Source organism: Rasamsonia emersonii (genome assembly GCF_000968595.1).
Source record: "Rasamsonia emersonii CBS 393.64 chromosome Unknown ctg1118621760389, whole genome shotgun sequence".
Classification (NCBI taxonomy): Eukaryota; Fungi; Ascomycota; class Eurotiomycetes; order Eurotiales; family Trichocomaceae; genus Rasamsonia; species Rasamsonia emersonii.
The window spans coordinates 20,152-31,170 of record NW_013563035.1 but is presented as its reverse complement, the minus strand read 5'-3'; the positions used below and the strand labels follow the sequence as shown (position 1 = coordinate 31,170).

At 52.1% G+C, this 11,019-nt stretch overlaps 5 protein-coding genes across 5 annotated transcripts; 3 read left to right on the top strand and 2 right to left on the bottom strand.

Moving 5' to 3' along the window:
- Positions 1 to 789: 789 nt before the first annotated feature.
- T310_6264 (Phosphoglycerate mutase) lies at positions 790 to 1,806 on the top strand (the record flags this gene model as incomplete). Its single annotated transcript, XM_013470910.1, has 4 exons — positions 790 to 825; positions 900 to 1,250; positions 1,327 to 1,489; positions 1,568 to 1,806. 4 exons carry the CDS (start codon positions 790 to 792, stop codon positions 1,804 to 1,806), a joined length of 789 nt encoding a protein of 262 aa, XP_013326364.1.
- Positions 1,807 to 2,150: 344 nt separating this feature from the next.
- Positions 2,151 to 3,424, bottom strand: T310_6263 (Glycerate dehydrogenase; the record flags this gene model as incomplete). The annotated part of the gene is made up of 3 exons (XM_013470909.1): positions 2,151 to 2,177; positions 2,384 to 2,784; positions 2,905 to 3,424. 3 exons carry the CDS (start codon positions 3,422 to 3,424, stop codon positions 2,151 to 2,153), a joined length of 948 nt encoding a protein of 315 aa, XP_013326363.1.
- Positions 3,425 to 4,910: 1,486 nt separating this feature from the next.
- T310_6262 (uncharacterized protein) lies at positions 4,911 to 5,469 on the top strand (the record flags this gene model as incomplete). Its single annotated transcript, XM_013470908.1, has 2 exons — positions 4,911 to 4,925; positions 4,972 to 5,469. The coding sequence occupies 2 exons, from the start codon at positions 4,911 to 4,913 to the stop codon at positions 5,467 to 5,469; spliced, it is 513 nt and encodes a 170-aa protein (XP_013326362.1).
- Positions 5,470 to 6,586: 1,117 nt separating this feature from the next.
- T310_6261 (NADH:ubiquinone reductase (H(+)-translocating)) lies at positions 6,587 to 8,214 on the top strand (the record flags this gene model as incomplete). Its single annotated transcript, XM_013470907.1, has 2 exons — positions 6,587 to 6,856; positions 7,057 to 8,214. 2 exons carry the CDS (start codon positions 6,587 to 6,589, stop codon positions 8,212 to 8,214), a joined length of 1,428 nt encoding a protein of 475 aa, XP_013326361.1.
- A 1,225-nt stretch (positions 8,215 to 9,439) lies between these two features.
- On the bottom strand, positions 9,440 to 10,897 carry T310_6260 (uncharacterized protein; the record flags this gene model as incomplete). Its single annotated transcript, XM_013470906.1, has 2 exons — positions 9,440 to 10,001; positions 10,065 to 10,897. The coding sequence occupies 2 exons, from the start codon at positions 10,895 to 10,897 to the stop codon at positions 9,440 to 9,442; spliced, it is 1,395 nt and encodes a 464-aa protein (XP_013326360.1).
- Between the last annotated feature and the right edge of the window lie 122 nt (positions 10,898 to 11,019).

Below are 11,019 nucleotides of genomic sequence, written 5' to 3'. Positions count from 1 at the left end.
GCCGGCGCCTTTGCCTGAGGTCTCTCAGCAGAACTCCTTGCTCCAGACGCTCTAGACGCTTCAGACGCCTTCTTTTGCCTCATTTTCTTATCTTCCTTGCAGCGGCCATCGGAGTATAATTGCCAGCGGGATCCTGGTTCGGGGCTGGGGATGGGATGCGAGGAATGTGCTTCTTGCGAAGGTCGTAGGGTATGGCGGCAGGAGCGCGATTCGCAGACATCTCGATATCGGTTTGAATATAGGCTATAATTTCCTAATTAGAAAGTCAGAAAAACCTCAGATATGACAAATTCAGTAAAAAATCGATGGGATTTGGTGAGAAAAATCAGTATTTTGGTGGTTTGGAGGGCTTCCGATACAAAAGTTGCAATTTTTTGAGGTTTTGGGGTGCCAAAACTGCACCAAATTTTGCATACGCTAAAATGATGTCAGCGCCGATAAGCGAAATCGCTCTCCACGATAACAGTGAAAAGTTGAATGCAGTTAATTCCTTCGAGATTTCCGTAAGAAATCAAAAATCATGTAGGCATTTTTTAATCACTATATTACGCGCGAGAAAGCAGAATTGAGATGGTTCTTAAGAAGCTCGTCACGTAATACAGGCTGTTGGGACAGCCAATCCAGGTAGGTGCCTTGCTGCGATATAATGGGTAAACGGTCATGCGCGTTTTGCAGCTACGCTTTGCCAAAGAACTCGACAGACTTCACCCCGCAGTCCATTGTGTGATATCGCATTCGACACGAGTGAGGCAGGTCAGATACTGCAGGACAAGTACTGAGTGCGCCCCAATGGCTCCTATCGTGCACTGTGTGCGACATGGTCAGGTATGTAAAAATGCACCTCATTGCGGAACTTACAATTCTACCTGAGGGTTGTTGCTCATTTTCCCTCTCTAAAGGCCGAGCACAACAAAGGCGGCGAGGCTTACTTCATCCGCGATCCGCATCTGACCGAAGCCGGAGTGGCAGAGTGTCGAGCACTCGAATCCAGATTTCCATTCCAGTCCTCGATCGACCTGATCGTCTCGTCCCCGCTGCGGCGGGCACTGGAGACTGCGCTCTGCTCATTTCAGCCAGCGATCGCCCGAGGAGTCAAGATCGTCGCGTTGCCAGAGCTGCAGGAAACAAGCGACGTTCCCTGCGACACTGGGAGTGACGTTTCTGACCTGGAACGGGAATTCTCCGACAAGCAGGGACCGTTGGGGCCGGTGATCGATCTGAGTTTGCTAGATAAAGACTGGAACACCAAGGTGGGTATTGGACCTGCGTACAGTTCTATCAGACGCTGTGTGGGACGAATTGTTGCTGAATGTTCCAACGGAAAAGAAAGGCAAATGGGCACCATCCTCCAACGCCCTCCTCGCGCGCGCCAGGGCAGCAAGACAATGGCTGAAGGCCCGACCGGAGAAGGAGATTGCAGTCGTATCTCATGGGGGATTTCTCCATTACCTCACCAATGACTGGACGGGCATTGGGGCTGCTGAGCATGGTGAGTTGAAGACAAGAAACTGAATTCCTTTTCGTAATCACCGCTATCGAATTTCTCTTGCTGACAGCAAACCTGCAGCCAGCGCCTGGGAGAACTGTGACTTCCGGACATATGTGTTCAGCACCGACGACGCTGACGAGGACGCGGTGCTGATGGAAACAGAACAGTCCAGGGTGGCCAGAGGGGCGGCCGGTAGGATCCCCTCCAAAGAAGAGCAAGAGTCACTCTATCTGAAGACGATGCAGATGTGGGAGGATCGAGGCTTCCAGAACCCGCTGAAGCTGAATGAAAAGTTCGAAGAACCGGCAGCAAATTAGAGGTACGCTGAGATATCTGATGAAGGACCTCCCCAGGTGACAAACAAGCGACAGCTCATTCAGTCCACTCTTACAACAATGGTTGGGGCAGTGGTAGGAGTTAAACAACCTACTGCCATCCTCTCTACCACGCCCTGTATCCTGGTCGAATCCCCTCCGGTCAATCATTTTAATGGACCAGTGCGGGGTATATTTTATCTCAACCGCCCACCCCTTTTTTTTTCTAAATGCCGTTACTCTTTCCTGCAAAGGAGAGACGATAATGATACCCGCGAAACATATCATGCAGTTTTCTAATCCCGTCTGCATAAGTTTGAAATGCAGCAATATATACTCCTGGCCCTTTATATATACATCATGTCAACTAGCATCTATACCACTGTTAAAACTGCCACTCTAGCAACAAGGCTCATCTGTCCCAAGCCATACCATTGCCGGATCTACTCAGCGACGATCGCTTCGTCTACGTGACGACATTGCAAGGTCGTCCAGCGCAGAACCCCTCTACATTCTCCTTTGTAATGCGCCGCTGGTTTTCCTGCGTCCTCTCTGCCAGCCAGGCCAGATGGGGACTAACAGTCAGATTCAGATCCTTGGTATCCTCGGCGAGTAAGAGGGAGTTCTGAGGGCTCGCAGGCTCTTTTGCAAATACGTCCGTCGCCGCGCCCATGATCCAGCGCTCCTTAAGCGCAGTGACGAGAGCGGCCTCGTCGACGATGCCTCCGCGGGAAACGTTGACGAGCACGGCCTGGTGCGACATGCTCTGCAACTCGGGCGTCGAGATCATGTTCAGGGTAGAATTGGTCCGCGGAACGGCAATGAACAGGACGGTGCTCTTCTTCAGGACCTCATCGAACGGGGTGCGCTGCACCTGGTCCGACTGCGTTGGATGACTTGCATTGGGGTCTGTGACGCCTTTTCGTCCGGAGATCAAGACTTTCATACCGAGGCTCTGCGCGAGCTTTGCGATCCGCTTTCCTGTATTCAATGGCTGGTTAGAAACATGCACAATCACAGTATTTTTTATGACCAAATTGACAAGAAAGAGATACCAAACAAGCAACCATGAAATATCCGTCTATGGACCAGTCAACATACCTATAGCGCCATACCCGATAATCCCCACGACCTCATCCTCACACGTCAACGGAGGCTGGCGGTCGCGATCGAGCATGTCAAACATCAGCGTGCCACGGTTGGCCCACTCGCCCGCGCGCGTGAGACTGTGCATCTCGAGCACCCGGCGGCGGGCGGCGAAATAAAGGGCGATGGCATGCTCCGAGACGGCCTCGACGTTGGCATTGGGGGTGTTGGAGACGACGATGCCGCGCTTGCGGCACGCGTCCAGGTCGATGCTGTCAGTGCCGACGGCGACGACGGCAATGAACTGCAGGTACGGGGTCACTTGGGGGGAGAGCGCGACGGCGTCGAGCGGCGTGACGGAGGTGACGATGATGGTCGCGTCGTGGATGCGGCTGTGGAGTTCGGACAGCGGGGTCTCGGGGTAGACGGTCGTGGTGTGCGTGAAAGGCGGAGGGAGGTCGAATTCCAAGGGCTTGTAGTATTGGCCTTGCAGGATGACGATGTTGTGATGTGTGGGCGAGGAGGGAGGTGACATGTTGGAGAGAGAGAGAGAGATTCCAATTCAGACAAGTATCAAATGAAATGCAATTGAACCAGACGTCCCTTTTCTGGAGGTGAAAGAAGAAACAGGTTCAGAATAATTTACATCTAAGTAAAAATGTCATTATGCCAGTATCTACAATGCATCCAGTATGCAAGCCAATTGTGACTGCACAATCTGTACAGAGCCAGCTTTTTTTAAGCTGCTGGCTGCCCCGCTCCGCTGATAATCGCCGCGGGGTTGGAGATAGCAGGATTGGAGACTGGAGAAGCACGCCCTGTCGACGACATTGGTGGGTCACGTCCATCCTGAGTAGATTAGTATCCAGAAAGCTTTGACATACAGATAGCTGCCCTTAGATCTCGCACACAGGCAATGAAAACTATATTATATTACTGTTTTCCCTGTACCGCACATAGTCTGAGCCGGTACATGTACGCAGACAGGCATACGCGTCTGTTCGCGCCTGCAGCCTTTTCGCCTGCAATCTGCACGAGTTTAGTTAGATACGTGTGTGAGGCTTGGACAGGATTCAGGAACTGAATGAACGTGCTGATCTCGAGGCTCGCTTCGATCTGACCAATCAGCTGCCAGCAACTCTATCCGTCGCGTCGCGTCTTCGAGGACAAACAGACTTGAAACATAGCGGACACAGGAATGCAGCTGAAAGGACTATTGACTATAAGTCTAAGACAGGAGTTTCTTTTCTCTCTTCGATGACATCATCTGTTAACATTTCATCTATATGCACATCTATATGCACAACTACATGTATATACATACAGACATACAGTGCATACTAGAACAGTTATCAGTATTTCTCTCTATGGCTGATGCGATGCAAGCACTACACGCCAAAAATCAAAATAATAAAACCAACAAATGGAAAAAAAAAGCCAAATCTTGCTCAGCAGACAGAGATTCCTGTCTGTGGTAAATGGCCCAAAAATGCAGAGCACACGTGTCTGGAATGCGCCAAGCACACAGTGTCACAGTCTGATAAGACACGCGGCCCACTGCATACATGCCAGGCCGTGTACATACTTGACCTTGAGCCTTTTCAGGCAGTTAGCTGACACATTTAACTTTCCCCCTGCCGCCCATGAGCATGAATATGGACGCTATGTCTTGCCGTGAATGCAAATCCATCCAGATCGGTGGGAGATTTCCCTTCGTGGAATTTCCAGCATTGCCTCCCCCTGTAATTAACTATGCCTACCTACCTGCCTCCTGTCTGCCATTTCGTGTGTGGGTGGCACGGTTGAAAAACGAAAGGCTGTTATATATGGGGATGACTCTGCGTGTGGAAATGTAGAGGACGAGCGAGGTTGACAATTTCCACCAATTCATCTTCCATCTTTTTTTTCCTTCACTCCGTCGCTCACTACGAGTGAGCACATCAGACTTTACTTGCATTTGCCTCTGCAATTGAAACAGTGAGCAGACACTCGGACAGACAGAAGTCTCACTGCAGGGCAACATGAATCTTTCTACTGTGAGTTGTTTATCTCTCGAGGATCACCCATCTAACAAATCCCCAGCTTCTTATCACTACCACCGCCCTCTTCCTGCAAGCCTTTCCGGCAGCCGCCCTCATGGGCGCAAGAATATGGACCCATTTCTACGCAGAATGTCCTGACGTCGACTTTTCCATGACCACCGCACGAACAAACGCCGCCACTGCCATAACATCGTCCGTGGACGTCCGCCAAGGCGAATGCGCCGGTGTCCCGATCAAGCGGACCGACATGGCCCAGGCCGGGTCGATCTCCATCGACGCCCAGTTGATTGTCGTGCAGCCCTTCCAGACTTGCAACGTCACCGTCCACGAAGTGGCGGAATGTCTGGATGATCCGCTCGTTGTGGCGCCAGTCAAGGATCGCGTGGCCCACAGCGAATGCGAGGAGAGAAAATTCAAGGCGTGGACGGAGGTGTGGGTTCGCCTGGACTGTGAGGAGGTCGGGACGGGCTCCTGGAACAAGTACCACAATTCGATCTCGAGGAACAAGCCCGTCAGAAGGCATCTGGAATCAATTTGAAACAAAGGCGAGGGGAGGAAGCTGAGGCAGATATGATTACGCAACTTGAGGATATGAATGGGACGATGGTTATGCCTAATGTACTGCATATATGGATTATGAATGCTGGAGAGGTTCTTTGTGGTATTTCGAATTGGGATTAGAGGAATTTATGAGGATGAAGGGTATAATTAGGCATAATAATAATTAGGTATGATAAATTGTCATAAGCAAGTATGGTAGTTTTGCAGAACGGAAAGATATAGGTATAAGCAAGTCGATAATTCCACCTTTTAATACTAGATACTCACCAGCATATCGGCTGAGATACAGCCAAAACGACAGCAAAAAAGGCCATGTAAAAAAAAGCTCACACCCCCAGCCGACTTCAGCTGTTAGGGGTGCTACGAAAACCCCTGTTTCTCCCATTTCTCTGTCTGTGACTTCACCGAAATAGGCAGGGGCTTTACTGAGCGCCAGAGGCGGCTCGACCGAGACCCCCAGCTCACAAAGAGAAGGAGGAGGAGGAGGAGGGCGGAAGTGCGTTACGCACGGAGCTAGGGGCCCCAGTTTCTGTTGAGGGGTATACTGTTATGTTGAGATTTGTACCTGCCAACGGTCTCAGTGTCTGGTTATATGGTCGACGGCAGGGAATAGCAAGCTGGGATATACCTACTCTTTACCTAGATAGGTAAAGGAACTGATTTTCTCACAAGAATGACTCCATTAATTCTAGCAATTGCGTATTGAAGCCCATGAAGTGCAGTCTACACAGTGATGCAAGCATACCATGCAGTCAGGGCTGTACAAGGGCACACTCCACCTTCTGGACGGTCTCTTGGCAGTCTCTCTGCAGTCTTGCAGAATTCGATGAGAATTTTCCCTCCAGACGTCTGCTCTTGAAGAATAAAGCAATGGCAGATGATGCTGTATGTTGTCCTGCGATGATATCAAGCGGGCGCTCATTGGTCAATGCGTTGTTGTCACGTGACTTGTCGCGTCCAATCAGCGGCACCCCAAGTCCGGGTATTCAGCAGCGAGGAATTGCCCAACTTCTCGACGACAGCGACCCTTCTCGCTCCGCGCTTCTTCTCCTTTCCCACCCCTCGCCCTCGCTCCATTGAGCGTCCCTACCAAGATGATATCTCGAGCGGCGGCCCCCTCGACTTCCTCTCTCGCTCACCTCTCCTCCCGCACCCTCCCTTCCGCGTCCGCCGCTGCCCGTCCGGCCCGCTCCTTTGCAACCGTCCAGGATGGGGCTGCGCCCAAGAAACACTATGGCGGTCTGAGGGACCAGGATCGCATCTTCACCAATCTGTACGGACACCACGGGACGGACCTCAAGACGGCCATGAAGTATGGTGACTGGTACAAGACGAAGGAGATCATCCTGAAGGGCCACGACTGGGTATGTCGTCCTGCCGGCAGGTCTCTGGCATGTCGCTGACAGACTTCTCAATGGCACAGCTTATTAATGAACTCAAAGCATCTGGTCTCCGGGGCCGTGGTGGAGCTGGTTTCCCGTCTGGGCTCAAATACGTGAGTAGAAGAAATTTTGGCCCAGATTCTTCGTGATGGACGAAGCTAAGTGTGGCTGTGGATCATCAGTCTTTCATGAACTTCAAGGACTGGGAAAAGGACCCCCGACCGCGCTACCTGATCGTCAACGCCGACGAGGGTGAACCAGGCACCTGCAAGGACCGAGAGATCATGCGCAAGGACCCCCACAAGCTCGTCGAGGGTTGTCTGGTTGTTGGCCGCGCCATGAACGCCAATGCGGCCTACATCTACATTCGCGGCGAATTCTACCACGAAGCCACTGTGCTCCAGCGCGCCATCCACGAGGCCTACCAGGCTGGCCTGATCGGCAAGAATGCCTGCGGAACCGGCTACGACTTTGACATCTACATCCACCGTGGAGCGGGTGCCTACGTTTGCGGTGAGGAAACGTCTCTCATCGAGTCGCTTGAGGGCAAGGCCGGCAAGCCTCGTCTCAAACCCCCGTTCCCCGCTGCCGTCGGTCTGTTCGGTTGCCCCAGCACGGTCACCAACGTCGAGACGGTGGCCGTGACGCCCACCATCATGCGTCGTGGCGCGAGCTGGTTTGCGTCGTTTGGCCGCGAGCGGAACTCGGGAACCAAGCTGTTCTGTATTTCTGGCCATGTCAACAACCCGTGCACGGTCGAGGAGGAAATGTCGATCCCGCTGCGCGAGCTGATTGAGCGCCACTGCGGTGGTGTGCGAGGTGGATGGGACAACCTCCTGGCTGTCATTCCGGGTGGCTCGTCGACGCCGATCCTGCCCAAGTCGATCTGCGATGACCAGATCATGGACTTTGATGCTCTGAAGGACTCGCAGAGTGGTCTTGGAACGGCCGCGGTGATTGTCATGGACAAGTCGACGGATGTGGTCCGCGCGATTTCGCGGCTGTCCAAGTTCTACCGGCACGAGAGTTGCGGCCAGTGCACGCCCTGCCGCGAGGGCAGCAAATGGACGCAGCAGATGATGGAACGGCTGGAGAAGGGCCAGGCACGCGAGCGGGAAATTGACATGCTGCTGGAGCTGACGAAGCAGGTCGAGGGCCACACGATCTGCGCGTTGGGCGAGGCGTTCGCCTGGCCGATCCAGGGCCTGATCCGGCATTTCCGACCAGAGCTGGAGGCGCGGATCAAGAAGTACGAGCAGGAGCACGGCAAGCAGCCATTTGCGGGTGGATGGGCGCCCGAGTCGAGGAATGAGGGCAAGCTCATTTCTCCAGGGCAGTAAACACGCTGCAGGAGGTAGTATAAGACAGGTTGATTTGTTTTATTTCTGTCTGTGTCTGTTCTTTATTGTACAGTTCCCGCAATGCCAGTTTTCCTTTGTTAAAAGTTCATTAAGTTCATTCTCAATACTCCGGAGTGTGGTAGACCTTGGTAGATCTAGGTAGATCTCCACCTCTGTAAGATGTACAGTACAGTACCTAGCTAGCAGTCCTAGGACACTTCATCTTTCATCGGTTATGTACTGTATACAGTAAGTACGGTTTACTTTGTATGGTGTATGCACTATATCTACATGTGCAAGTTGCTTTTTTTTCAACTTCGGCATATCGTATATGCACTATACCCTTACAAAAAAAAAAAGAAAGGACAAGAAGAAAGAAAAGGTCATATCCATATCTATATCCATATCTTTCCTCCTAGGCTACGTACTCTGTACTCTGTACTGTAGCTGAGCTGATCTGAGCTGAGCTGAGCTAACAAATCTCATTTATTCTCTATCTACTTAACCATGACGTTGGACATCAATATGGAAAAGGACATGAACAGGAATGGCATTCCAATCCCAACGACTGCGTAGACGAAACTTAACTCGTGCATTACCTTATGAATATTTGCTCAAGACTTCTTAGAACCTAGCATGTATGTATGATAGGAGTGAAGTGAAGTAAGTAAAGTAAAAAAAAAACTTAGAATAGACTCAACCATTATAACTGGATGATGAAGTCTAATTAGTTCTCTCTCTCTCTCTCTTCTTTTTATCTTCATACCTACCTACCCACGTTTAATATAAGGAGGACAGAAGGACGGGAGGCAAGGAAAGAAGAATAAAGAAATATTTTCTATATATAAATGAAAAAAAAAGGATTATTCGATATAAACAATAGAATAGAATACAACTGCGTATTTATGATTATTAGTCTAGTTTGGACTATTAGTTTAAGCTTTCTTGGTTCGTGTTTTGTATATGATATAGGAAAGGAAAGGAAATGGAAAGAAGAAAGAAAGCCTGATCTGAAATACATTAAATGACCAGGGGTATAGAGGTATATATCTATCCATCTATCTAATTGTCTGTCTGTCTGTCTATCTACCCATCTAATCGAAGATATGATCTGAATGGTTGTATGTATGATGACATATGTTTGTTTCCGAATTAAATGCACGCATGGGTACATTGTTAATCATGCACAGTACAGTGATACCTGCAGCTCCATCTAGTGGATGTTTTAAGTCGACGATTCTTGCTTTCTCTTCTCCAACCTCTCCCACCGTCTCCTCCTCCACTCCATCCCATACGACATCTCCACCCACAGCAACCCCGTCGCGACCAACATCACCATGCCAACGAAGAAGAAGCACCATCCCCACCCCATCCCGCTGAGCATGTAGTCCACGACCGCCGCGCCCACGGCGCCCAGCAGGCATCTTACGAGATTGCACGCCGCCGACGCCGTCGACGGTCTGTCCGGGAAGATGTCGACGAGCAGCGTGCTGAGCGTATTCGACGACGCGACGATGCCCAGGCCCATGACGAACTGCAGGATGAGTGGCGCGGCGAGCGGCGCGCGGCGCTCGAGCACCCACCCGTAGGGTAAGAAAGCGGCCAGCTGCAGTCCCAGGAAGAAGAAGACGGGCTGCAAGCGCGCCTTTTCGATGGGGAAGTTCCGGAGGTCGTCGCCTCGGCGGCGGTCGATAGAGACTCCGAGTTTGCGCGCTGTGCGCCGGTAGCTGAAGTCGAGGATTTTGCCGTTTAGGACGGCTCCGATGCAGGCGCTGATGCCGAGGGGGCTGCAACAGAATCGGTGTAAGTAAGTAGTTGACTGACTGACATGCTAGATAGGTCTGACTTACAGAAAACACAGCCCAACTTGAAGCTCATTATATCCGTACAGCACAGGAAAGATATTCGGCGTGCTGGTCATCAGGACCAGGTTCGCAAACATGAGCAGTCCAACATAGGTAATAATCACAAGGCCATCCTTCTCCGCGAGGATGGCGACCGAGCGCAACGGGTTCGGAAAGCTGATCTTCCTTTGTCGGTTGCTAGATTCACGTACAGCTCGCCGGGCTTGCTGCTGCTGCTGCTGCCTCGCTTTCCAATACTGCAGCAGGGACATCCTCCACCACTCCTGCGGAGGGACACTGCCGTCTCCGACGATCTTGCGCGATGTCTCGGGCACGAGCACCACGTACACGACGAGGTAGGACCCGCTGATGATGACCAGGAACCAGAACACGCTGCGCCAGCCGAGAAACTGAGCCAGCAGGCCGCCGATGACGGGGCCCAGGGCGGGCGCCACCATGACGCCCGCGGCCATGGGGCCCATGAACTTGCCTCTCTCACCCGTAGTGGTCACGTCGGCGATGACGCCGTATCCGAACGCGACGGTGCCGCTGCTGCCGGCGCTCTGCAGGCAGCGCAGGACGAGCAGCGCCGCGAAACTGTCCTGCAGCGCGAGCCCGATGTTGGCCGCCGTGTAGATGGCGAAGGCGAGCATGTACGCGGGCCGCCGGCCGCTGGCGTCGGAGAAGGTGCCCATGAAGCTGGGCGCGATACCCTGCAGGACCATGTACGTCGTGATGGAAAGGTTGACCAGTGCCGTTGTCAGATGGTAGTTCTGCACCAGGAGCGGCATGACGGGGTAGTAGATCTGTCCTGAAAGGGGGGAGAAGAAGGACGCCATGGTGGTCATGATGACAATGAACCATTTCTCCGACGTGCTGAACGCGGTGTACGCCGGGCGAGTTGTCGTCGTCGTTTTCTGTGCCTCGGGGTCTGTCGCTTCCGCAGGGTCTGTTTTCTCAA